The sequence below is a fragment of the Hoplias malabaricus genome, chromosome 13 (genome assembly GCF_029633855.1).
Source record: "Hoplias malabaricus isolate fHopMal1 chromosome 13, fHopMal1.hap1, whole genome shotgun sequence".
NCBI classification, from domain to species: Eukaryota; Metazoa; Chordata; class Actinopteri; order Characiformes; family Erythrinidae; genus Hoplias; species Hoplias malabaricus.
The window spans coordinates 16,569,038-16,596,512 of NC_089812.1; the positions used below are offsets into that span (position 1 = coordinate 16,569,038).

General features: G+C 38.3%; 3 protein-coding genes across 10 annotated transcripts in view; all 3 read right to left on the reverse strand.

The window, feature by feature from the left end:
- Positions 1 to 722: 722 nt before the first annotated feature.
- LOC136665351 (uncharacterized) lies at positions 723 to 4,742 on the reverse strand. Its single transcript, XM_066642932.1, has 5 exons — positions 4,613 to 4,742; positions 3,934 to 3,987; positions 3,778 to 3,828; positions 2,849 to 3,000; positions 723 to 1,606 (listed from the first exon to the last, which is right to left on the reverse strand). Exons 2-5 carry the CDS (start codon positions 3,980 to 3,982, stop codon positions 812 to 814), a joined length of 1,047 nt encoding a protein of 348 aa, XP_066499029.1. The 5' UTR covers positions 3,983 to 3,987; positions 4,613 to 4,742; the 3' UTR covers positions 723 to 811.
- A 2,958-nt stretch (positions 4,743 to 7,700) lies between these two features.
- mcm7 (minichromosome maintenance complex component 7) lies at positions 7,701 to 21,361 on the reverse strand. 2 transcript variants are annotated; one of them, XM_066643039.1, is made up of 15 exons: positions 21,118 to 21,361; positions 17,724 to 17,803; positions 17,443 to 17,607; positions 17,151 to 17,275; positions 15,878 to 16,058; positions 15,631 to 15,768; positions 14,841 to 14,990; positions 14,477 to 14,591; positions 14,096 to 14,227; positions 13,271 to 13,354; positions 12,975 to 13,186; positions 12,240 to 12,505; positions 11,631 to 11,799; positions 9,029 to 9,138; positions 7,701 to 8,107 (listed from the first exon to the last, which is right to left on the reverse strand). In XM_066643039.1, exons 1-15 carry the CDS (start codon positions 21,146 to 21,148, stop codon positions 7,897 to 7,899), a joined length of 2,169 nt encoding a protein of 722 aa, XP_066499136.1. In that variant the 5' UTR covers positions 21,149 to 21,361; the 3' UTR covers positions 7,701 to 7,896. The 2 variants fall into 2 exon arrangements, with proteins under 2 accessions (XP_066499136.1, XP_066499138.1); XM_066643041.1 differs by lacking the exon at positions 21,118 to 21,361 and adding an exon at positions 18,987 to 19,044 and having other exon boundaries at positions 7,703 to 8,107.
- Positions 21,362 to 23,349: 1,988 nt separating this feature from the next.
- The window catches only part of LOC136664636 (cohesin subunit SA-3), a 34,390-nt gene continuing 30,264 nt past the window's right edge, over positions 23,350 to 27,475 (reverse strand). For 3 of the 7 annotated variants that reach the window (XM_066641947.1, XM_066641950.1, XM_066641945.1), the window contains 6 exons: positions 27,324 to 27,440; positions 27,065 to 27,207; positions 25,410 to 25,545; positions 25,064 to 25,156; positions 24,867 to 24,963; positions 23,822 to 24,390 (listed from right to left, as the gene is read on the reverse strand). In XM_066641947.1, coding sequence (XP_066498044.1) covers positions 24,343 to 24,390; positions 24,867 to 24,963; positions 25,064 to 25,156; positions 25,410 to 25,545; positions 27,065 to 27,207; positions 27,324 to 27,440 — 634 coding nt within the window. In that variant the 3' untranslated portion in view covers positions 23,822 to 24,342. Of the gene's footprint in view, positions 24,391 to 24,866; positions 24,964 to 25,063; positions 25,157 to 25,409; positions 25,546 to 27,064; positions 27,208 to 27,323; positions 27,441 to 27,475 lie in introns of all 7 variants that reach the window. The other 4 variants (XM_066641948.1, XM_066641946.1, XM_066641951.1 and 1 more) reach the window with 4 other exon arrangements.

Here is a 27,475-nt window from a genome sequence, read left to right on the forward strand (position 1 = left end):
TATCCAGATCTTTCAATGACAAGGGCTTTTTTCTGTTTAAATGCCAGCAAAGCCTCTGTGACAATGATTATATGGCTAATGGCGGTCCGGCTAAACTAGGCTTGCCTAGTTTCTCTTTGTTCTTGTTCAGACACTTCTGTCTAACTATGTTACCAAAGAAGACAAAGACCCAAGACTCTTTTGAGTGGTGGTGTTACATAGTCAGGGAATCAAAACATACTAATTTCCATAGAATATAGTGGTTATTTTCTATACCATGTAACTGCACTATGCACTGAAACATTATTTTTACATTGTTCTTAACATTAACTAAACATAAATTTCATGTAAAACTTTATTAAATATATATATATTCACTTCAGATCCTTCTTAAAACATCCAACCAAATTTATATAGGTGGGAAATTATGTTTAATTTCACAAAACAAAAAACGTATTTATTTTTGCGATGTATAAATGTATAGTAGGAATGATATACAACACCATACCATCACCGCGTCTCACACCAACCAAGAAAGAAGACTTGTAGCTTTTGTTTATTAATTTATTGTATTTTATTTTTAAATGCAAATACATATTGGCTTTCATTCAAGTACATGTTTTGCTGCATTTCATTTTCAATCCTGGCACAGTACCCATACTTTCATCTAAGTGTGATTTCTTATACTCTTTCTGTTTTTGACTGTAAGAATTTCTACTTATACATAAGCACTGTATGTTGTCCAAAAACCCAAGTAACACATTTTCCTTATCACACAGAATCTCTTACTTGTTTATTTGTCTATTTGTTTATTACTGAAACAAATATCACTCTATTTGTCAGTGTCAGTGTTAGGTGAGGGGTAAGTGAATCGCTGGGGATCATACAGCTCAGACTGGAAGTCATGGGGGTAATAGGGGTAATAGGGGTAACCATAGTAGGGGACTGGTTGTTTCTTAGCTATGGGGGCAGGGGGCGGTGGCGGGGCCAGAGTAGATGCCTCTTCTTCCTCCTCCTCCTCCTCCTCCTCTTCGGGCTGGGGCGGTGGAGGGGGCAGGACCACTTTCCCCTTGATGACCCGAGGTGGGTTGTCGATTAGGCAGTCGGGGTCCCAGTAGGGATCGCAGTCATACTCCATTCCCTTATACACAATTGGTGGAGGGGGTGGGGCAGCTTTTGGGGGAGGGGCAACTTTTGGGGGCAGGATGACTTTCTTGATTACAATGGGAGCAGGGGGCGTGGATGGGGGACCCTCCAGTTTGCAGGTGGGGTGGTAGCGAGGGTCACACAGCACAGGCACCGCCCCTGAAGGCAGGTAAACGATGTGTGGCTTGCAGAGAGGGTCTTTGGCATTGCAGAGGTAAATAACATCAGCCTGGACGGTTGGGGGAGTAGAGGTGTGGCTTTTAACTGGAGCAGGTGCTGGGGGTGCAGGGCGTGACTCTGGTGCAGGGGGGGGAGGAGGGGGAGGTTTACAGTTCTTGTCTTTGGCTGGATCACATTTGGGCAGCGGTGGGAGGACGGGGATGCCTAGTTTACTTTGGAAGTATGAGGCGTTCGGGCCATAAACATTTTCCAGCTGGCGCATCTGCTGATAGAGCATCCTTATCTTGTCAATCTCATATAGCTGTAGCAGGACAGAAAGTATAAAACATAGCAACAAAATCAAAAAGAGTCAGCACATGAGAAAATCTTTTGTTTTTAATTAGCATTTATAATTGACAGATTTTTCCATTATCTCATATATATGAGCTAATACTGTTTTCAGGGTAGTTTATGTATATTTGAATGTCTTTGTTGTTGTTGGGCAAGACATGATCACAAAACAAAAATGAATATCTCTGGATAAATTCATAGCCATGCAAACTAATGTTAAATAACACTCTCTGCAGTAATAAGGTGTTAGTTTGGTGTCACACTCTGTGTTCCTAGATCAATAAGTTATATTTTCATCTTGTTTCTCATGGTGGTCCTAAACGTTAATTTATGAGGTTGGTGTGGGTGGGGGACTCGTAAAAAAGAATTGAACAAGAGTCCTTTTGTATAAAGAAACAAGGGAGGATAAAAGGAAGGAAGGAAACAAAATAAAGGACAAACATGCAAATGATGGCATAGCCAGTAACAGGCAGCTTTGTTGTCCTATGATTTTTAAAAGGCTACTGTATCTGATGTGTATTGGAATCATATAATATCCTACTTTTATAGGAGAAAACTGCATGCCAAGTCATCATATGCTCAATACAAACTGATTAGAGTGATTGTAGAATTCGTTTTTTTTATATTTATTTTCTGTAACCACTTCATTTTGTTCAGGGTCCCGATGAGCCCAAAGTAGACCTGGGATCACTGGCACAGAGCAGGAACACACCCTGGACAGTTCATCACAACGCATCTGTCACTCACACATTTACACGCTCTCCCACACTCACACTTAAGGACAATTTCACACAGTTAATCCACAGTCCAACATGTGTGTTTGGACTGTGGAAGTAAAGAGGAGCAGACACAAGAAGAATACTGAGATGGGAATTGAACCCACAACACCAGAATCCTGGAGCTGTGTGACAGTGCCACCATCTGTTGTGCCATGTGGCCCCAGTTCAGGACTGACCTCACCTGGCCTATTTGTGATTGAGGGGTTTGGGGAAAGTGTAGGATGCCTTAAGTCTGCAGTTTGAACAGTGCTGGCTGGTGGGTCTCAGGCCTCCATTACTACACTGCATATAATAGCTTTATAAACCACATTTGCTCTTGTGTAGAACTAAAGCAAATCTAAACCACAGCAAGGAAAATAGCGGGTGAATGTGGATATTCTCTTCTGGAGGGAGTGTTTCTGTCTGTGCTGTTTTGTGTCTGTACTCTGTCTCACCCCCTCTGTGTGGCCAATGCTGCTGTAGTAGCGATAGTACGCCTGGAAGTCTGGGGTCTGTCTGTACCAGCGGGGTTCCACACTACGCCGACCCCTAGAGCTGGAGAGGAAACCATTTGCTTTCTCTGCATCTATGCTCACTGGAGCCATGTCTGACAAACACAGATACACACACACACACGAAGACACAGACGTACAGCAGAAAAACTTGGTCAAAAAATGGTCAGTAGTTACTAGTTTCTTGTCTAATGAGTCTCTCTTAAATGCAATACCCTTTTATCCCAAATACACTGTATTTTAAATGTTGTAGACTCTTGCTCATTTAATGTGCGATTTGGAATCAAATTTATTTTAATAGTAAGTTTGTTTGCTTTTGGTGCAGTAACAGCATCTACATCTCTGGGAAAGCTTTAGATTATTGTTAGAATATTGCTGTGAAAACTTTACATTTATTTGATTATTATAAATTATATATTATTTCTGAATCACAAACAGCACTTCAGCTCATCTCAAAAATACAGGGTGGAGCCCTATGCTTCAGAAGTTCACTACTCTGGCGAGCTTTATAACCATGGTCTAGCTAGCCCATAGTAAGTTTAGACACATGTGCATGTCCTTGTCTGTAAGGATTATACAGCAATGAGTTCACCTTAAAGTAGCTGAAATCACCCAGCGTTAGGGGTTTATACACAGTGTAAACTGAGAAACACAGATTTGATATCTCATTCAAATCGAAACACCAGATAATGCATTGCCAATATCGTGAATAATCTGATATCACCCTGCAGTAATACTATCACCTTAATTCGTTCATTAATTTTTTCCCACAAAATAAATAAAATATTTCTATAATTTTAGTGTGAATTCACTTGTTTTAATCAGACAAATATTGTACTTAAAGATTTAAAAATCTTTGAAGAGATTTATACCTTCACTCTCCTGTTTTATCACATTTAGTAGTGACTTAGCATCCAGCCATCCTTAAAACAGAGAGAAATAAAACACATTTAGTGTAAAATATCTGGCTCACTATTTGATAATTTAGTTAATATTAATACTTTGCATGTGAATGTATACAGACTTACGAGGTAGGAGTGCAAAGCAGCAAAGCGCACAGAGCAGTTTTAACACCATTATTACTGTGTGGACAAACAAAAACACACACAAAAAAATTTAATCATGTTGCTTCTCATAACAGCCATTTAAAGCATAACAGCCCAATAAAGCAAAAGAAGCCTAAGAAAATATTCACTGTAATTTCTGCCTTAATCAGGACTGCTTTAAACAAGTAATTTTTTTATTATTATTATTTAAAAGATTATTTTCTTTTAAAACAACAAAAATCAATGTGGTGTACAACATAATAAATTAAGAACACAGAAATTTAATAACTATAAAATATCCAGTCTTTCTCACTATGAGGCTGTTGGAAAGCTCTTTCAAAATGACTTATAGATTTAAGTATTTTTATTTAGTAAGTTTTATTTCTTTATTAACCAATAGTAAATAATCTTGAAAAAAATAAATAAAACAGGTAATAGAATACAGGAATTTTCCTGGATAAAATGTACTTAAATAAGTAGAAAATGTCTATAATTAAATTATCTTAAAATACTCATGGATTCATTTCAGAATGAGCTATCTTAAATCTGCTGTATAACCCTATTGGTTTCCTGATGCACAGCTGAAATTAAACATTTCATAAGGAAAAAGACATAAGGAACAAGTGAATAGAAGTAATATCTCTGTAAAGCAGGAACTTACCCCTCTCACAGAATCCGCTCTGACTGCTGAACTCCACACACTTGTTTTATACACACACAGTAATGTCAGTCACACAGGAGCCGGCTGGTGATTCGCTGACCCATCCCATTGACCCCACCCACTATTCCTCATAAATCACACCATTACACCCCAAAGTTAACTACACACAACCAAACATGTTCGAGACGTTTATGCTGAAAGTCACTTTTTGCCCCACTTTCAGACACTCCATTTTGTACACAGATTCTGACATGATTCATTTGGTACTGACCACCTTCAAAAATGCTCTAATTTGTGTTTACGATATACAGAAATGCTATAAACACCCTTTCTGCATCTGCCCATTTTGTACCCACCAATATTTGAAACTTGGGCCTTGGCCTTCCCAGACTGGACCAAGGCCTTTTTTTGGTAGTTTCTATTAGTGTTTATTTAATGTTAAAAATGTATTGCTACACCATGGGTCTGAGAGTAACGCAATTTCAATCATCTGTGTCTCATAGATATTGTACTATTGACAATAAAGCAATAAACTTTGACTTGATCTACACACACTAACTACAAAACTAGAAAACACTGTCTATACACATTACAAAACATACTCTCAAATCTACACACAAAACCTAAACCTAAACTCCTCTACACAACTAATACTCAGTGTGTTTCACGCTAATTAGCCTGTTAGCCTAGTGGCTAAAGTTCCTGCTGTCTAGTAAAACTGACAAAATGTGTCAAACTGAAAGCTGATAAAATGCAGAAAATTGAACGTTTGTCAGTTCCAGATGTGTTTTCTCTTTAAGGAGCAGTTGTGAACCAGTCCGTAGACGCCTCACATTCCAGATATAAATTTAAGAGCTGCTGGCTGAGTTCAGATTACAGGCCTCTGCAGAACCTCATCAGAAACAAGGAGCGAAAATATTTATCGTCATGTGGAAGATAAGGTCTGGAAGTCTCGATAATACCAGCCATTTCCAGAAAATTGAGATTACTGATCAAGACTTTCTGACTTGCTAAATCTCTTGATTTAACATTTATATAATTAACAAAACTACAAAGAAAATATTTCTTTACTGACCGATGTGATTGTAGGTATACAAATGTTTTAACGAACATTTGTGATGTATTATTTTAATACAAACATTTACCAACTTTATTTGGTGGTAACGGTTTCATATTAATGGTATTGAATAAAATGATTTTTACAGTACTTCCATTTTTAGGATATTTTTTGTTTAATAAAATGATAAATGTGATTTTTAACGCAACAATAAAATGAGACAAAGTTTAATTAAATTTATACATTACACAAAATAAACCTTAAAACAAAATAGGTGTTTTCAGGAAGTTCCAGTTTCCTCCAAGAATGCAACACAAGGTATGTGCACTTGCACCCTTTACAAGATGTGTTCCTGTCTTGTGCCCAATGTCCCAGTGGAGCCTCCAGATCGAACATGGCCCAGAAAACAGGATGAAATAATTCATTATCTGTAAACGCTTTTCCAGTTCAGAGGTGCGGTGTGTCCAGAGCCAACCCGGAATCACTGGGCGTAAGGCACTTACCTACAACTATGGACAATTTTTGAGTCACAATGTGTTTTTGGACTGTGGGAGGAAACTCACGTGGAGAACACATCAAATTCCTCAGTCACACGGAGTGGGACTAGAACCCACAACCTCTAGGTCCCTGGAGCTGGGTGACTGAATCACTACCTGCTGGACAACCGTGCCACACAGGATTAAATCAATGAATTTGAATGGATTATTGAAATTTTCATATACAGGCTTTACATTATAGTGCTAATTCTTTTACTTTAAAATGAACTGGTTAGCGCTTTGCCATGTGTCTTATTTCCTTAATATACATATATGCACACAATGCAGTGAAATATGTAAATACTTGTCACAGCACTGAAAAGTTTAAAGATGGAAGGAGAATCTCGTTTTACTGATTCATTTTACACCCATATAAGGGTGTGTGAGTTCCAGGTCCATGTACTGACTTGCTTTACCACAAAAAAATTGAGACAAATTTGTTAATCAAATATTAAATATATAAAAAAATCCACATTAAATATCTGTATAAACTATTACAATATTTGCTGTATTTAACTTGAAATCATGTACAATATCTCAGCTGTTAGTCTTAATTTTTAACAACGAAGCAGAGAATTCTGCTACAGAAATTGTGAAGTATTTCATAAATTAAAACTTGAGAGACTAAACATTTTTATAAAAATTGAGCTATTAGGCCACAATATGGGCTCCCTGTTCAAAGGTCAATATTAAAATGCCACTGAGTATAATAATTTGGGGATCTGGAGCTACCTACCCACAAACTGAGAAACCCATTTTTGTGATCTGCCCAACTCGGGGAAACATTGGCTAAAAGGAGAACTTGCAAATTTGTGCTACAGAATTTGATGGCAGCCACTTCACTTCAGAACTGTCTCATCACATCTAAATTTCTGCATTCACAGAACTGGACATGCATTTATGTGAGGGCAAAGACAGACAAGCATCAATAAAATAAAATCAATAGAATAAATAAAAGCATTGATTGAAAACAGCAAAGCAAAACTTATTTTTTTTGAGTAAACAGGCTCATTCTGAATAGGAGCAGAGACCAGTTGCTCTGAACAGGGCCGTTTAGACAGTAGAAGTGCTGTTCTGTGACTCTGGGGTATTCTGAACAAAATAGTTCAGATATTTGTCCCATTTAAAGGAAGAGAAGGAAAAGATGGTTATCAGCCTGAAATTTGAAGTGACAGGTCCTTGGGTAACAAGGTCAGACCTTGGTAATTTCACATACAGCTTGTGGACAGAATTAAAACAGTGAAAAACCACAAAGAAATGAATGGGAGTGGGAGCAGCAGAAATTTTAGCAGGAGACTGGATGAATATTTCCAAAAGCTCTATACAAGCACATCATTCATGGACACATCTGTCCTGATCTGGAATAATGTGTCTTAAAACTGCAGGATTAGTAGTGGCTCCAAAATTAGCTGGAATTTAAGAAAATAAACATTTGTTTGACATGTTATGTTCACTACATTACAAAAACAGCATTAAAAAATCCAGACAAGACATATTTACAAGTTTTATTCCTGTGCATTATCTACATATTAAAAATGCAAGAACACCAAAGCCTGAAAATCTGAAAGCAATACATTTAATAACAGGACAAATTTTATATATAAACTCTGATCAATAAGAGCAACATGCTGGTTAAGCAAAAGTTATGACGAGTCACACATGAGCAGGAGGAAAGTTGCATTGATTTGTATTCATATGAAAGTGATGCGTGTGCGTCCCTGGTTGACCTGCCACACGTTGAGCTCTTCATACTCATCCAGTGCAGCTTTGAATTGCGCTGGAGTGAAACCACGGGACACGCACTTTTGTTCTGCCTCCGCTATCCGCACTGCTTTAACCTTTCCACTCTCTCCAGCCAACTCTCGTACAAGAGAAAAGATTACGTCCGCTGGCCGCTGGGTCCTGAAAACATTAAAAGCAGGCAATGAAACTAACTGCATACTGTATTAAAGCAACTTCTATAACACTGTCCATATGTTTATTAAAATTTCTTTAGTAAGGTTTAGTTTTATAAACTGTACAGGCCAAGAAACAGGACATTTTCTATGAAAAAATGCTTGGAGGATTAGAGAGCATATGCATTTCTGTGCTTTTGATCTGAAAAATCTTGATTCATTGCATGTTAAGGTGGTTCTTTTGTTCTGTACTATTTTGGAGATGCATTTGTCTTTTGACAGCTTGCTTGAGACCTACAGATAAGCAAATGCAATCGAGTACTGGCTGATTAACAGTATTTTAGTTATAAAGGAAGCTAAATATAGAATAATATTTTTGTTCAGATCAAGCCACTGACTTGAGTGCATATGTATGTAATCCAGAATTTTCTAAAATTCTGCAGCTCAGACACCTTGACCCTCAGTCTGTGTAAGCAAGTCTGGAGTGGGTGCTGGGGCAGTGCAAGATTTAATGACTACACTTGGTTCCTGAATGGATGTGTAAAAATTCCACAGATTTACTGCTGTTCAGTGGCACTCCGCCTCTCTGAGCCGTCATCTTAACAGCGGGGGTGGGAAGAAGCTGAGGCAGACACTAAGCAGTTCTGCACTTCTACTTAAAGGAACACTAGGTAAGACAGTATTTTTACTCCTGGGCTCCACCCTACAGTTGCAGTGTAAAAATTTACTTTTACAGCACTTTCCTGAAATCAAAAATAGAGGGAGAGTTTTCTGTAGTGCAGAACATGGAGTAGCAGCGACAGAGGCTCTATTCCACCTTTTGCAGATTAGTGAAACATCAATGATTTTGAAGCTGTAATTTTAAGGTAATTTCACAAAGCAGCGACCTAGTATTGCTTTAAGTTTATCTTTGTGCAAATTCACAAACCTGGTGTTGCTGGATTTCTCAGCCTGTAGAGAATCTTTGCTCATCTCCATCAGCCTCATGGCTTCGTTTACATCCTCTTTCTCCACCATGTCCACCATCCGCAACCTCGCCTACAACAGACACTCATTTTACCAAAACATCAACCACAAATTTCCCAAATCGCTCATTTACATATTTCACAGTTTCACACAAAACACCTCAGGTGGGGTCACAGCGAGTTGTGCCGGCACTGTCAGACCGAGACAAGTGCAATGCCTTATGGGAAAGCCAGCAATTGCCCAAGTCTCCGCCTCTCAACACCAGCTAATCTCTTGTTGCATTCAAAATGGTGTCAAAAACCAGGAAATACTGTTTGGCCCACTTGTAAACTGCAAACACATGAAGTATTATTTACAAGTGGGGAAACTGAAGATGAGCTTAGATTGACATGTTATACCATAAAGACATGCCACCCCTTGTCTGCATCTTCTGGTCGGTAGCAAGAGTGCAGTATGAATGTGCTGAATGTTAAAGTCTTTAAAATTTTTACCATATTGTAGTACTGTCTAGTCATAAAATGGCTCGTTTTGCATTCAGGTATTGTATTTTCACAAATTCGCAAAAACAGAATTTTACGCTTGGTAGACAAGGTAGAAAAGTTTGTCTAACACTAAAGCACAAAAGTGATGGAAAACAGTGTTTTGAATAAACTAGGTTTCAGCTGGTTCAGACCGACTGCAAACGAAGCAAAGCCCCCCTCCAAAGCCCTGGATTAACCCCATGGCCACAGGCTTTTAATAGCACTTCGCTGGACTTTCCTTTCAATGTCGTAGGACTGCTGTTTTCACACCAGCACCAACCGAGGGTCTTTCCTTTTCCCTTAAAACATTAGGAACAAGTCTATGCCACAGAAATAAAAAATAAAATTACAGCTGTTTATATCAAAAAGCATAAAAGTGGTTCTATCAAAGCAAAACCTCCATCTCCCTCCTTTCTGTGGTGCCTATTGTTAAGGAATGCCTGTCATCTGAAAATTATTCTCAAAAAAGTGAACGGAAAAAACTTTTCACATTGAAATTTGGGGCCGATACCATACCAATATTAGCACCTCTGAGCAGACGATACCGATATAAATAGCAATTTGATCTTCACAAATTCACTTTACACTAAAACAATTTATCACGGGTTGTCATAGAACAATTCAGTATTAATTCATTTCTATACTTTTTAATGTTATTAGGTGTAGTCCATATTTATACTTTAGCAATTTTCTGATGGCTCCCCATTCATGAATGGTTTTTAGACAGGCAACCGTTTTTAGAGAGTGAGGAAAAGAGAATGTGAATGTGTCTATTGTGTGTGTCAGTAAAAAATTCAGACTAACTCGATACCAGGAGAGCTTTAATCTCAGAGCCCGTTCACTGCAGAAACTGAAAAACATCCACACAGCAGACATAGTTGTATAGTTACAGGCGTCTGTGTATGCGCAAGCATAAAAAGGCAGTTATTAGTCGAGGATACTTCGTGCATCGCTACTCAATGCATCATTCTTGTATTTGTTGTTATTTTCATACAAAAAAAAGGCCCCTTAATCTAAAATTCCAAATAGTGAAAAGGTAAAAAGAAATGAAATGGATTAAAAGGAGGAATCTTGGGGTTAATATGGTCTATAAAATCAATCTGCACACGACGCTCACTCGAGGTGCGGTCAGTTTTGCATGGGTTTGCACAGCGGTTCTGATGAAGGCTGACTGCCCACCCCGCAAAGCTGACAGATACCTCGACAAAACCACTCACATCCAGTTTCAGAGCACAGAGGTGTTGACAAAGCTTTGTTACACCCCCTGCTGGCAAAACACAGAATGTCCTGTTCACTCTGTCAGTGCTTTGGTGCTCACGTAATGAAGTGCATTAATATTTAAGTCAGTTGTGTAAGTGCTGGTGTGTGTATGGAAGTGCTGACTCTGCAGTAGACCAATGCAGCTACCTGCACAAACAGCACTTTTAACACTCAGCAGCTCAAACTTCAACCCAGACACAACACTGGTGCTCTTCAGACTAGCTTCAACCATTGTGTGCTTTGATTTCTGAACATGTTCAATTTGCTAAAACCAAATTCAGGTTCTATCAAAGCCACACATGTTGATGTTGTTTAGGACAAAGAATGAAAACCTAGGATCTATAAAAACAAACAGCACAGTGTAGCTTCTGTGCACACATCATAACTTGATTCTTTACTTTTCTATAACTTGTATAATATTGTACACTGGTTACTGCAAGTGTGCCATATGTTTGTGCACTGTGCAACATTCATTCATTGTCTGTAAGCACTTATTCAGTGGTGGGTCCTGGAATCACTGGGCACAAGGCATCGACACACGCTGGAGAGGGCACGAGTCCTTCACAGGGCAACAGCGAAGGAGAAATGGTAAACTCGTATCAAATCCAGTGTTGACAGCGGCCAGCATGTGACAGAAGTGCCCACACTGCAGTAGATCCAACATACACTACCTGCACTGTAAGCACTTTACCACAAACTAGTCTCTCTCTCTCACACACACACTAAACTTAAACCTGTTGCACAAACCAAAACAAATAAAACAGGGATTGGATTTGTCCTCACCAGTGCTGTGGAAAGACGAAGGATAGAGAGCAGGGTTCTGGCAGAGGTGAAGGTTGTGTCTTTGCTCACTCTAGCCTCCTTTCTCATCTCCACATAAGCAGCTGTGATGTAATCTGCAAGTGTATCAGGAACCACCGGCTGTCTCTTCTTACACTTACTTAAATAACGCCTAAAGGGGATTAAAAAAATTAATTTAATTTAATTAAAAAGCCACAGTCAATACTTGGGTAGCCTATATTACAGACATAGATAATAGTTATGCTTATCAATGCTGTTCAAAGAAAAACATCATAGAAACTTTACATTTACTTTCAATAGACTTTTTCAGAGTAATTTTGGACCATTTTGGAAATTCAGTGTGGAGGACAGCTTCTATGTTCAAATGATGTACTAAAAGAAACATCTACAAACATGGAATTACAGGCTTTTCTTTGGACGGTGATGATTTTCAAGTCTCATTATAAACCACAAAACTGTCAGTTTTCTAACACTGCAATCCCACGTCATACAATCTTAAATTTACAACAAAACTGTCTGATTACTTAAGACAAAATCTATGAACAGACACTGATCACACAAAGCAGTGAAGCAATGACTAGCTGCATTTACCTCATCAGCTTCATGTCAATGGGGGTGAAGTGTGTTGGGGGCTGTTTTGAGTGCTGGTGGACATAGGTGATGTGTTGAGCTAAACGCAGGTCATTGTCTGTGTCTGGTTTGTCCTGGATGAGCCAGAGCAAGTCGAAACGGGAGAGCAGTGCAGCCGGCAGCTGGATGTTTTGCTCGATGCTCTTGCGTGGGTTATAGCGACCGTACGCTGGGTTTGCTGCCGCCAGGATTGAACAACGTGCATTAAGAGAGGTCATAATGCCAGCCTGAGAGGAAAAAAAGCCAAATCAAAACAGCCTTAGTTTAAAAATATACATTGCTACAATCATTTGCTCCACAAACAGAAAGTCCTCAGTTGCAGACAGCACTTTATTTTAAATATACAGTAAAAGATTTGTGTTGTGTGCAAGTGTGAACAGATTTCAGATGTTCTTGATTGAATGGATTTGTTAAATCAACACACTTGATTTAAAATTATGATTTGATGATAATCTCAAATAACACTGTACTGTTATGAGGATAGATGTGGAAAGGGTTTAACCAACATTCACCAACACTAACTGGAATAATGGGGTTGGGTTTGCTCCAATAAGGTTTTTTGCTTGTTGTTTTTAACCAAATAAACTCTTACGGCTCATAAATAGGTTTTTAAATCTCATTTTTTGGTAAACATTTGTGCACCTGAGAATGAGTTTATTCATGCTGTAGTCCAGTTTTGCTGGCCAATATAGATACCTTGGCAATGGAGATTGTTTGCTGCTCCATTACTTCATGAATGGCTGTACGGTCAGCATCAGCCATTTTGTCGAATTCATCGATGCAGCACACGCCCAAATCGGCCAACACCAGTGCCCCACCCTCCAGGGTCATTTCCCCAGTAACTGGGTCACGCATCACTGCTGCGGTCAAACCCACACCTGAAGACCCACGTCCAGTAGTGTACTGACCTGAGGAACAGAGAGAGGAAGAACATGAGTTTGTGAATTGGACTAAAGCACTGTGACCTTAGAGTGATGCAGCAAGAGACTCACTGCGAGGCGCCAGGCGATCAATGTAGGACAGGAGCTGAGACTTGGCCACACCCGGATCCCCCATGAGACAGATGTTGATATTACCTGTAAATAAATACACAAAGAAATGCTTTAGTCCTGGTAACTCAAATTGCCTTAAAACTCACTTAAACTTGCTTGAACTTTGTTTTTGAAACCTTGACGTCGTTATGAAAATTAGGCTTCTGGAGTACCATAATTTGACTGTTCTCACATAATCAAACACTTGCAAAATCAAGCAACATTGACTCTAACTACATTGATTTTCCTAGAATGTTTTGGGCATTATGTGTGGCCTCTGCGTTTCATTGTATTGTCTTCTCCTGATGGACCATGGGTGAAGGTGACTAGGAAAAAGTATATCTGGGACGAGAGGGAGAAAGATCGTTACTGAGCAGCATGACTGTTGCCAGTCGATGTGTTCGCACAGTCAAACGCTGCATTTGAGTAACCCTAGCTGGTTAATTAACTGGACATTTAGTGTCATATGTATACATACAAATGTAATTCAAAAGTCTGTACAGACAAACATAAAACCCCCGACTACAACATATGTATGCGCCTGCCAGGTAATCCAGGGGTCGAGAGGTTGGAAAAGCTATATCAGAGATTCCAATGTAGTTTAGCACTGTGGCTTAAATGAAATTTTGTACTTCAAGCTTTCTTTCATTTATAAAAATCTGCTGTAGACAATCTATCAAAATTTTAAACAATTACGCAAAATCACAATTGGAATAGAAAACGTATATTGACTAGGCTTCTGCAATATTTGGGTATCTGTGTATACACAGAGGATAAATATCTGACCTCTGATCTTCATCCCACGTGGAGCCTGTTCAACTCCACCCACCAACAGAAGCAGCAAAGCTTTCTTTACATCTTCATGGCCATAGATCTCAGGAGCGATTGACCCAGCCAACTTCTCATAGAAATCCTCCTCTACAAACACAAACACATTAACATTTCTTCCAAATCCTCTGGGTCAGTATCTTCATTAGTACTATACAGTTGTTTTGTGATACAATTTGAGTCCATTTTAATGCTGTTGTTGTTCTCTGGAAGTAACCCTGTATCTAGAACTCGTTAGCATAACTGAGCAGTAATGAATTAAATAGGTAATCAGGTGTAATGAATAAAAAAAATAAATAAATTCTCTACAGCAAGTCAGACCAACCGCAAGCTACAAACCTGTGATCTGACGAAGCTCTTCCTCACTCAGGTCCTCTGTGCCCAGTTCATCATCCTCAGTTTTATTCATAAGTGTAATAACGTGAGCCTCCAGGTACGTCTCAGAAAGCAACCCCTGAAACACCAGAATCACAGACTTCACACTTTACTCCACATTGATATTTATCTAAATACAGGTTTATGTGCCAGATGAGATGTTTTTCTTCTAACAAAAATAGAACATCTTGAAAGTATAGATTTGTATATGGTAGTAATTACATGTTGGTGAAAGAGAATTGATTATGAAAATCTGAGTGTAGTTGCAGGACATCAAGTAAATTAGGTTTTTGGGTTTTCACACTCATTTGGGTGTGGATTATCTCACCTGTATGGCTTGTCGGAAGCCAGATCGAAGAAGAGGAAGAAAGATTCCAGTGACTGCCACATGATCTCCTGGCTGTGCCACACGCGTATTCTCTCCCCGAGCGTACACAGTCATACTGCGAGGAATATTTCCCACAGGAACCTGGTCACTCTACAAAAAGACAAACGAGAAACTTACAGGTGATTTCTGACCAGACGGAACATACTGATGGACAAACCCCTTAAGGAAAAACTTAAATGCATGGGTAAATAGAAATTACAGCATTCTTAGGTGTGTTGGGATTTTTCAAAATGAGAAATTACATTTTAAAAAAGTGCAAAAATTGCATTCAAAAGAAACACTGTAAAAGTCTAAGGGTTTTCACAAAAGCTATAATAGTAATTTAAATTTCTAAGACTCTCCCACTGTATTTAACAAAAATTAACCTAAAAAAGTAGTGTGATAAAGGCAAGTGAAAAGATAATTGGACCCTGCATTCGTTATGCACTCCATTAGAAAAAAAGTGCCGCAAAAGCATACGATGGATTTGTTCTGTTTTTGGGAATAATGTTGTACCTAAAAGCATGTGCGAGTTTGGGTTTAGACAATTTAAAAATGGAGGGTCTTTAATTTTTATTGCTGATTGAAGTGGCAATTGCCATATTTAATACTACAATTTCCATAAAGTCACAAAGAAACAGGACAGTGTTAGAATTTTAAATTACAATTATACATTACACAAATACTATTAAGCTTACTTGTATACCTAATACAAAAATAAAAAAAGTTATTTCAGGGTATATTTACACACATGCTCCTGGATGCGCAGCTCCTGAAATTTAATGAATTTAGAGCCCCTTGTCTGCAAGTACAAGCGCCCCCCAGATTTGTTGGTCACACACTCCTGACTGGGGCACATGATGAGAGGCATAAAGCTCGGCGATGCAATCTGGCAGAGGACAAAAAATGAAAATACAACAGGTTTATAAAAACAAACAAAAAAAGCCATCACAACATTCTCTCAAAGTGGCTTCTACAGTTATAGGTTCTAATAGTACCGGTTGATATGTCTCAGCTCCACACTGGTCACACGTGTATGTAGCCACCGCCATCATGGGTTTGACTTCTGTTGCTCTAGTGACGATACCCCTGACAGTCACCAGCTTTCCGATACTGTCTGCTTTTACATCACGGACAACTTTTGGTTTGGAGGTGGATGGAGGACGAAAATACACCTCGCTGTGAGAGAAATAGGGATTAGCTCGGAGAAAACACCAACACATTAAGCTCAGGTCCCTTAACCTCATTTCAGTTCTGTTATTTTGCAGTAGCTGCAGTTTTTAAATATTCAGAATAAGGCTGTAAAAATGTTCTTTATATATATGTCCTGTTTTTTTTTTTTAATGTCAATTCATTTGCAGCATCTCAAATCTTCATTCATCAATTGGAAACCCAGAGAGAATGGTTCGTTCTGTAAAAGTATAGATTTTAAAACTGAAGTTACATTTATGAAATGACATGTGTAGCTTCTGTTGGTAAATAGTTCATTTTATAGTTTTGTGTTACACTTTAAGGTAACCAAGTCTCAGAGCTGTAATCTTTTGTATAACGTATAATCTTGAGGCTTCTGAGTAATTATGGCTGATTACACACTGGTTTCTCTCACGGTGAGAGAGCCAACAAAACCATGACCTGTGTATATCTTCCAACAAACCCAACTCTCCCCCTCTCCACATAAGCACATTACTCTATATTATTCCCCAAATCTTCTCCAACACAAGTCAGGTCGTAGATCGATTCAAGATTCATGATCTGAAAAATTCAAGTCTGAGCAGCAAGTCAACATCGACACCTGCAGTGTGAGACGAAAGGCCTGTAAACGTAAACAGCCATCCAAACCTATACTGGCTGAAGGACAAATCTATTAACTGATTAAGTATTAAAGATCTGATGCCAAGTTGATTCAATTTTATTAGGGTAATAAATTTAAAACCTGAGAAAGTTGGGGCAAACATAACGTTTGAGGTTTTAAAAACGTGCTACTCCAGGTTTCCCCAAAGACTGATTAACAGATTAGAGGTCGGCATAAAATGTTAAAATTGGAACCACTGGTTATTTTACTCTTCCTCGGGGCATCGGTAAGAGTACATTATTAGCATTAATGGGTGGATAGTTTTTTTTTTTGTTTTTGTTTTTGTTTTTTTTTAATATTGTTATTTTAAGTAATCAGTAACAGGAGAAACAGTATTCTGCCATTCTGCTAACTGCTAAATTTAACACCATTTTTCTTTTTCACAATTAAAAGTTAAATTGCCAGCTGTAGACATTTACAATCTTCGCATGAGCTCTGCAGGGTACTGGTTCCTGGAATCACGAGTATCAGCAGGGTCACGGCCTCTGGTCTCCATCATCAGACGGTGCTCAATGTAAACATCCAATGCATCCTTAGCAACCACCTAGAACAATGATCGACATTCAGAGGACACATTTAATACAAAACCAATCTTCATTCATTAACTTAAAGTGGGTTAACAATTTACTAGGGAAATATACACCTAAAAATAAGTTGATTATAAGCAATAGCTTCTATTATAGTTAACATCAGTGCTATTAAAATACGTACCTCTCGTTCTCTGTACTCGGGAAGCAACTCATGCACAGCATCGGCAAACAGTGCTGTGTATCGTTTGCTGTTCTCACACACACTTTCCACCAGCTCAGGATCCTCCTCTCCCATGTCATCCAGGTCCACAACCAACGCCACTTGCTCCCTGTGTGCAAGGGACACCTACACAAGCACAAAAACCATTAAAGAATATTTGAATGCCTCCTGAACAAACATTTTCCATTATTATACAAAAGAGTCAGAGAGTGATAAAAGTGAGATGGAACATAAATTCTTACCAGCTGGGCTCCATATTTAAACACCTTCTTTCCAGCATCATCTTCTGAGTAAAACTCCTGAAGGAAGCGCTTACACTTTTCTATAAAACAGAAATAAAAACACAAAGCATGTGATACCAACATGGAGGCTCAGTTGAACAAAGTTTGAGTTATACGGTTGAACGCTTAAAGGGTTTATTGTAAAGGTTGTTCAATCCACCTATGGCTGTTCATATCTCAAAACTACTAACCATATAATCATTATTCCCAGGATCTCTGTACAAATTTGAACTTAAAGATGGCATTTTTAGGACTGAAGCATATAAAATGATCTTTGCTTAGAGTCCTTACATTGTACAGAAGTGAGTTTTGGATGTGAATAACATCACAAAAAGACAACTCAATGTTTTGGCAGTGTAGATTTCACATATGGACAAGACTGAAGGGTCAAAACTACATTTTTAAACTTTACATCAAAACATTAGTCCATCATACTCTTAAAAAAAAGGTAATAACGTCTTGCACTTTAAGGGAATCTGAATAAAGAACTAAATAAGATACTTTAGTACTGCATGTAATGCATTTGAAAACTTAAAACGTATGTAAAAATAAATAAAAAATATTCTGAAGAGTCCTATAAAGGGTGCAGTTTTGACATACCTTCGATCTTTACAGTGTTAAAGGGTTAAATTAATGTTCTGCAGATGTTCAAACTGGGGTGGTGTGCGTGTGGGGTGGGGGGGGGTTGAAGCTGAGCAGGTGCCTCCTTCGCCACAAAGATGAGACGCCCACTGATAAACAGCAGGACCACGTGACCAGACCCTCCCCCACACAGGAGCAACAGAATTGCGCTTTAAAGCCCCGGTGTTTAAAAACAGTGTTAAAACAAAAACATCGCACTGAAACGCCTCCTAACGGCCACGAAAACGAAACTAAACATGTGCTAACATCAGATCGAGCAACGGTACCAGACAAAACCACAGCGCGGATTAAAACCGATTCGTGTGGAGTGTGTGTTATCGGCTCTTTGTTAAAGCTCTTGGCTTTGTATCGAACTGCATTTGTTCTTTAATCTCGGCCTTTCATGCGAATACAACAAAGAGCCGCAAGGGGACACAAGACCGCAGTTATCTCCAAAAACAACGAGAGTAGAGAGTTGTATGGCTGGTGTTTATGTTCAGGACTCTTTACACCCCCCCCCCCCCCCAATCCCTACCCGCACCCCCCTTTCCTCCTTTTTTGGCAAACCTTACAAAACAAACCCCGTTTACCGCCCGTTCTCACCGCCGCGCTGTGTCCGGAGCTCGGTGGTCGGGAGTCATGCCGATTTGCTTGGGTTTAAACCCGCAGCGGCCGCAGAGCCGGAGAAACGGAGACGGAGCTCCGCGCTGGCTGCTGTTTTTGTAAACAAAGAAGCACATGGCTCCCGGCCTTCTCACTCACACCGTGTCCACATCCGCGCTGCGAAAAAGTAGTGCCTCGTCCGAGAGTACAAGGAGGTGGTGGTGTGGACAGACACACAGGAAAGCACCCGAGTGTTCAAAATTGAACTTCGAAAAAAATGTAAACATATTAAATCCTAGTGAGTTTCTTACAGCACAGCATTACAAAATTTTAGCTTACATTTTCATTATATTTAAAATCTTATATTAAGGAGAATGGCAGGACGGCATGTGATGCTGGGTCACAATATTTAATTTTCTAATCGTTATAATAATAATAATAATCTTGACTTAAATTGCTATTTACCCAAGTTGGGAAAGGGATTCAATGTCTTTCAATAAAAACTTAAAAAAAAAAAAAAAAAAAAAAAAAAAAAAAAAAAAAAAAAAGCGAATGTAAAAACACTAGAAACTAATTTGTGATAGTCTGGTCACAACCATCATGCAGTTTCTGTTTATAGCGATAGGCAAAATTGTGGACAGCTTGTGTGGAGATGGTGATTTCCTAAATGCTAAATGGAAAAGAATTATATATATATATATATATATATATATATATATATTCTTTTTTTTTTTCAGGAAATGTTTTGCCCCTTAAATGTGATATATATTTTAAGGCAGCGTATATTCTTATGTAATTCACTGAGTTAAAACACTGAACCATTTTAAACCTTCTACTTCAGAATATTTAAAAACGTGTGTTAAATTAGGAAATCTACATTTTAGCTGGTTCAAAAGAAAGTTTTTGAACAGGTGTTCAAATAAATACATGTAAAAACTACATCATAACGTAATAGGTTTGTAGTCTATGTTCAGTCAGAAATGTGAAGCGGACCACAAACTACTTCGGACAGAAACTGTGTGAACGTGTTCCGTCCACTCGCGCTCCACGTGCTCCTCCGCGCGCCACTCGCTCTTTGTTTTACAAGCTTCATCCGGGCACTGCAAGTGCCGTCAAACTCGGTTCATAGAATCGATCCTTTAAAAGAATATCCGAGTTAATGAAACAAACGAGTCACAAACTCACAACAAAAAAAGAAAAAGCGGCAGCGTTCATAACCAAAACAAGAGAAATCAACGATGTTGCTGTCAGTATGCATCAGCACGAGACTGTATAAGATTAAATTTTTAAATTATACTCGAATATTACTTAACTCGCGACGGTCCAAAGCGGATGTAACCGTTGCGTAGTTGCTGATAAACGTTCGACTCACCGAATCGGTTCAAATTTTTAATACAAAATGATTCGGGATTCGTTGTCGAACATCCGGGCACTGCGGCCCTTTCAGTCCAGAGCAACTCTTCAGGAGAAGCATCTCCCAATGTCTTTTTAAAAATCAAGTAGCCTACAATTAAATGAATACGGTTTTAACATTCATCTAAAATAATAATAAAAAAAACCGCACACGAGTGCTAGTAAGCCAATTAAGTAAGCTAATTTCAGCTTACTTCTATCAAAATTAAGCAGCTAACTTTGTCACCTACAAACAATGAACCACACTAAATACACAACTGAAACAATATAAAAAAAAAACGGTGTATGAAATTACCACCAATTATCATGCTTATCAATAATTATCAACACTTGCCGGCAACGTTTTCATATCATGGGCATACTTATGTCTCAGTATCCACTTAAAAGCGTGGTAAACGGAGCTAATCCATTTATTTGAATGTAATAACTTTGAGAATCTGTTCCTATTTCTGTCAATAACTTGATTGGGTTTTACGGTTATAACTGAAAATTCAACTTTCTTGCAACTTCACCGACACAGTGAATGTTTGTAAGAGTTGCAAAATTATTTGGATTGTCTTTGATATTAGTACTTGAGCCATTTTGTTTCACGAGGATAGTTCAGTCACGTTAGTAAAGCGTTGACTACTTTTGTACATGTACTAAATATGTAGATTAAACCCACTGTTCTATCGGCGTGTCTCATTGAAAAGAGTTAAACCTAATGGAGATCCCTTACCTTTCTCCGCCAGATAGTCTTTCGGTGCCATTTCCAAACAGATCTGTTGAGGCTCAGACCCCTAAATCGACCTCTACCAGTTCTAAAAGCTCCAGATTATTGATAAAGACCCTAAACACGTTAAACAAAACACTTTTTAATGGTTTATACACCGTGGAGTTTCCGCACCGATCCGCTCAGAGTAGCGAGGTCTGCGAAAACTGGCGGGAGTGAAGCTTCCCCATCGACCAATCAAAACACGAGCCTGTCAGTGCTCTCCTCCAATCAGAACGCCACACTGGCTCTACTCGTAACCAATGAAGAGATGAGTCAGTCCCTCCAGAGGGCGGGATTTCGTAGTGGCGCGAAAAAGAACAACGTAACTCACCACATGACCATGGCACCCAATCACATGACGAACCGTATTGGCGCCAAAAGTGTGGACGCGAAACAGTGACCCCAAGCATCTAGATTCACAGACTGTATATTTATGTTTGTTAAATTAAGCAATCAATTCTGTTCAGCAACAGAGCAATTTAAAGTGTAAGGTAGGGGAGAGGTTTACAGTCTCTAAATGTATTTGTGTCTTTGCTCTTGCTGTCTTTTTTCTTTTTTGCCAGTGTTTGTGGCAATTGGGCGTTGCTTGTGTCCCTATGATGTTGATAATATTTACAAATGTAAAATAAGGGGGAACTGTTACGGAGAAGTGTCCTTCACAACAACCCATATATCATCTGTGATACAAGTGACTTAAAATATTCTATAAACAGCATTCTGTCTATCTTAGGCTAATATAAGCTCAAAATAATATAAGTTTAAAAGAAAAAAATCAAATATTTTGGTATCTTTTTATTAATTTGTGAATAACTTTTATATTACGTTATTTGGGTGGGCGGTCCTAACCTCAATCTAAAATAGGATTGGTTGAGAGCGTTAGAGGCGCTTCGATGACACATAGTGGCAAGTGTTATTTATTGAATGATACATGCCAGTCTAAATTAACACTAAATTAAGACACAGAAATCAATTTGAGACGTATGACAGGACCTGACTCCTGTGACAAGACCTGACAAATTGATAGAATTTCTCCTCTTTATTATATATATGTATATATTATTTCATGCTATAACATTATATATATATATATATATATATATATATATAGAGAGAGAGAGAGGCAGATAGCTGGGAAAGGAATAAATGTATTAGTGAGTTGAATGAGCATGTTAAATAAGTGTTCAATTAAATATTAATGATTTTGTTAAAAACATTGAGTTGATTGAATTAAAAATATTTTTATTAAATTATTTCAAGTCAGTCATATTCTAACAAATTATTCCTTATATATTTGACTGAACTTTACCATATTAGTCTAATATTACTTTTATATTAAAAGCATATATATATATATCATAATCATAATATATATATATATAAGCATGATAATACCTGATATTTTAGGATTGAAGTAGTGCTACAATGTATTTTATTCAAGCATTAATGCATGCTGAGATGACACTTTGTTTCTCATATTTTATTTTAACATGTCCTCCATATATATGCTCAGATTCAAGAATAATACATTTTTCAGTGAAATGTATGTTTCTGGTAGAATGTCCTTTAAATAAATACAATAAATAAAATACAGATACTGTCGCTGTCACACAACTCCAGGATCTCGGGGTTGTGGGTTCGAGCACTGCTCCAGGTGACTGTGAGGAGTTTGGTGTGTTCTCCCTGTGTCCACACGGGTTTCCTCCCACTGTCCAATACACATGTTGGTAGGTGGAGTGGCACAGGTGTATGCGTGAATGTGTTGCTCTGTGAAGCACCCACCTTGTGCTAAATGATTCCAGGTAGGCTCTGAACTCATCACGATCCTGAACTGGGTATGTACGTACAATTAATTAATGAATTTAAGTAGGAGACACCATTTACGAACTGGTACATGCTATACAGTGAAATATTTTCCAATACTTGCCACTAGGTGTCACCGAACCCCTCTTATGCCTCTTAACCAAACCTAGACTGTTAGGACTAACCTACCGCAACCCCACCCCACCCAATTATTTAATAAATTAATGAAAATATGACACTATGTAATACATCAATAAATGAGAGTAGAAATGTGTAATTACACGAATAAAAGCATGTGAAAATACATGAAGCAGGTGAAGGTCAGTCATGGTTGCTGGGATGAGAGAAAGGAACGTTTCTTTCAGACTTGTATTTAGCCTTGAGTGCTCCATTGCACTGTAATTCAATTTTAATTAATTGGTACACTCTCTACATCAACTCTGCGAATTGTGCTCAATTTGGTAGAAAAGTTGTGGTAGTGACCCAGGTTACACTGAAAGATTGAATTGCTCCATAGGTGCAATTTGGTTTAGAAGTCTTTCACATGGCCACACGTCAGATGATCAGGGTCTGCCTCAGGTATGAAAAGTGTGATGTGTTCTTCCTGTCTGTGAAGGTTTCTTTTCACAATCCAAACACACAATTTGGTAGATGGAGTGGTTACTCACAAGTGTGAGTGACTGGGTTAGGTGCTGGGTGTGTTGTCTGGCCTTAGACCCAGTTATTCCAGGTAGGCTCTAGAACCACTTCAACCCTGGACCAAACAAATCAATTACTGAAAATGAATGACTGATTTCTGAAAATTACCCTTGGTAAAAGGTGACAAAAAAAGGCCTGACAGCCTTTTCTTCTACCATGATGAAACTGGATTTTACTAGTATCATTTTGTGGCGTTGCCTTTGTAATCACAGCCTACTCCGCTTTAAGGTCTTTCTTCATCAGTTTTCTCTCTGTCCAGTTCTATAAACTGTAACTGTATAAACAGTCCATATAAAAAACTGTAGCTATTTGACCTGAGGGAAAGGGGATCTTAATCCGGCACTTTTTGTTCATAATATGAAACATTCAAATATTGCAATTAACAAAAGTGTCTTTTACTTGTGATACAGAGTTTGATTAATTCCATATCAGGTGTGTTCAAACAGAAAAACAGAACAAAACAATGCTAAATCTTTTTACTTTTGCTTCTAACTATGTAATTGTTTTTACTAACAAATGAACACATATTTAACTATAACTCTAACCTAGTTTCACAGGTTGAAGAAATGGAACAGCTTAATTTTAATGTATTCATGAACTACCAAACTTTTCCAACATATATGAAAAACAAATATCATATTCTAGTCTTATGAGTGAGTATGTTGACGCCTTCTGCAGAGTAATCCATTCTCATTCAAACAGGTCTTCCAGAAAGCTGGTGGAGCGGCGGGTAGATGGCTGAGAGAGAGAGAGGGAGAGAGATTGATTAAGGAAAGTCACTGCATTTCTCATGAGCGCCATCAGGATATAGCTCTGCAAAAGCATGTGGTGGATTTTTTCTTTTCTTGGGGATAATATTGGATGTTAGTCATCAGGAATATAACTTATTAATATAAAATTTTTATGTTAGGTTAATTTTACATTTTTAGTACTATTAATGGTTACCATAAAATGACAAGAGTAGGAGAGTATTTGAATTTTAATGGAAATTATGTTACACAAAAATGTTATTATACAACTAACATTTCATTTTCTATCTAGAATATAAATGCAAATAAACAGTATGAAAAAATGGTTTAAAACTGTGGCAAAGAAAACCTGGTTGGGAAACTGCACTCTGGTCGGAATTGACTATTGTACATCAGCATCAATATACACACTGTGCATTATAATCCACCCCCCACCGCCCCAAGGAGACTAATCTTCAGCCTCACCAGAGACACAGCCACCTCAGAGTCTGAGTCTTCATCATCATACTCCTCTATCACTGGGTCTTCATCCTTCTCAAAGTCCTCTTCAATCAGGGAAAGTCTGAAAACAGACAGGATGAGACGGAAATACTCTGAGTGGCCTCCTAAACAAATTAACCTGTAACAATCCATAATTATCTGTTAACTACAGAAACACCCACATGTGGAGTTGGGATTGTACGTCACTGTGTTCAGAAGGACTGTGTGGAGCTCTCCTGTGGGTCAAGAGCCTCATAGCCTTCTTCTGCACAGTCCTAGACAGACAGACAGTGTACTCTGTGTATTCTCATGGATGAGTGTGTTTATTAAGCTCTTTAATATAGAGTTGAGGCCAAAAGTTTACATACAGTAAGGCCAAAGACACTGAAACGCCTTTTTTCACAACTTCCATGCACATTTCGTGTGTTAGTTAAGTTAGTGTATGTACATTATTTATTTCAGGTTTTCATTTACTAAAATAAATTTTCAGTAGATGAAAATTTTACGTGTGTTTCTGTGTTTTCATACCCTTCTTTAAATTGGTCTGCTGAAAGCAGCTCTGAACTACCAGAGCCTGTAGAGTGCGGGATCCCCTGCATGTGGGCAGCTCTGCTGGGCTGTACAGTGGACGTGAGGGCAGGAGAATCTAAACTCCTGATTGATTCTAAACACACACAAAATAACAATTAGCTACTTAACAACATTATCATTAACTGTGTTAATGCTGAAAACAATTCTGTAGTGACGTTTAAATTGGAGTGTGTTTAGCACGGATGAAAACGTGAGGGTTCACTTAGCAAGGAGCAGACGGGACTCAAAGTGAACTCACTCAGTGATAATTTATTCAAAATAAAACATGATGATGCCCAGAAAAGAACAGTACCAGAAAAAAATAAAATAATTAAAATATCAGGTTAGGACTACACAGACTAGTCTGTCAGAGACTGCGAACTCTCAGACACCCTAACTATTCCTCCAGCTCTGGGTCTACAACATCCTGTCTATCCGGCCCCACCCCACTTCTAATTGGACTAACACAACTCTGGCTAAGCTAAGAGTTATGTACAAAGGTAAATGCAGGAAAAATACAACCATTGAAAGACATAAAATGCACATCTTATTCCTACTTCACAGGTACATAGTTTCTGAATTGTTTACTTTTTCTCTTTTACAGGTTCATTCAGCTCTCTCCCCTCTCTATACTTCACCATGGACCCTTGTCTAGTACACAGAGAGACAGAAAATTTGCCCCCATTCCCCCAAGAACAGGACCAGAGACACAAGGTAAATAATAATACAAGCATACATTATTAAATGTCAGTCCCACAGTCTTGGTGATGGGGCAGACTCACTAACCTCACCACAAAGTCTATTTGCATAGATTGTTGCACATTACACTCTGTACTGTATTACTGTTTTTTGGCTGCTAACATCAAGACTGCTGTACAGATCCTCTACAGAATACATTTGCTGTCTGCATCATGTTGTCTGTGTGCACTTGTACTTCACTTGTGTTTCTATCTGCACGTGTTATTTCTTCATATTGCACCATGGTCCTGAAGAATGTTTAATTTCACTGTGTACTCTGTATATCGTTGAAATGATAATAAAGTCTTTTTTCAATGTTTGTAGGTCAGACACAATATCTGGTAAAATTATTCACAGAAAGCCCATATAAAAATATAAGTAAATAAAATGTGTATCAGCACAATGTGTGTTATTATTAACTTTTTAGCTATTGGACCTACACTAACCTTTGTGTGGGACTGAACCAGATGCGATAACCTTGGCTCCCCAAGCATCAGTGAAGTTTGGGTCTCATTGAGCATGTTGCCTATTCACTGGTCATCCTTTTGTGGTGCAGTTTTACTAAAGACTAACTTATGCTCTGACCCAACTCATCTAGCCATCACAATTTTTCCTTCTTCCAACACATTAAATTAAAAAACAAATCACTGTCGTAAACTTTTCCCACCCCTAGACAAGTGCCTTTGTAACTCAAAAATCTTAAAATCTAAAAATACAATTTCTACTAAAATTACAAAATAAATAAATAAACAGAATTTAAAATGGACTTAATAGTAATATCTAAAATCATTATAAGAGAACCACTCATTTAAAAGCTGTCAGCTCTTTACATTGAGTGTGTATGTATATTCACATGCAGTAGTGTGTGTACTCACTGTCCATGCGGCGTCTCTTCTTGGCTGGTGTGTCGTGAGGGGAACGGGCCGCAGTCTCTCTGGATCCCACATGCAGGGATCGCTCATACATACTCACACAACGGCTGCTTACACTGCCACACACACGTCGCAGGTAACTCAGCCTAGAATGACAGAGACAAACAGATAAAGAATATAAAGTAAAAAGCTTAATAAAGAGAAAAAGTAATTAGAGAAAGAGATATGAATCTGTATATTTTTGTATGTGTCTGAAACATACAGTTGGGAGCGATCCTGCTTTACAAGTTTGAAGCTAAATTCACTGAGGATTTCCAGAAACTTCAAATTAGAATCATCACCTTCATCGACACCCTGCAGTGCAAAGAGAATTCCACTCCTGCACACAAATATTTGGAACAAAGTATAACATAT

Bases quoted from the DNA above. Each gene is read 5' to 3' on its own strand.
- LOC136665351 (XM_066642932.1), bottom strand. From the start codon at position 3,982: ATGGTGTTAAAACTGCTCTGTGCGCTTTGCTGCTTTGCACTCCTACCT. The intron at 3,829-3,933 runs GTAAGTCTGTAT...CTCTGTTTTAAG, and splicing joins CTGCTTTGCACTCCTACCTC to GATGGCTGGATGCTAAGTCA. The intron at 3,001-3,777 runs GTATAAATCTCT...TGTGTTTGTCAG, and splicing joins GATAAAACAGGAGAGTGAAG to ACATGGCTCCAGTGAGCATA.
- mcm7 (XM_066643039.1), bottom strand. From the start codon at position 21,148: ATGGCACCGAAAGACTATCTGGCGGAGAAAG. The intron at 14,592-14,840 runs GTGAGATAATCC...CTGGTGTTTCAG, and splicing joins GCTTCCGACAAGCCATACAG to GGGTTGCTTTCTGAGACGTA. The intron at 8,108-9,028 runs GTTTGTGAATTT...TAATGTTTTCAG, and splicing joins GAGAAATCCAGCAACACCAG to GACCCAGCGGCCAGCGGACG.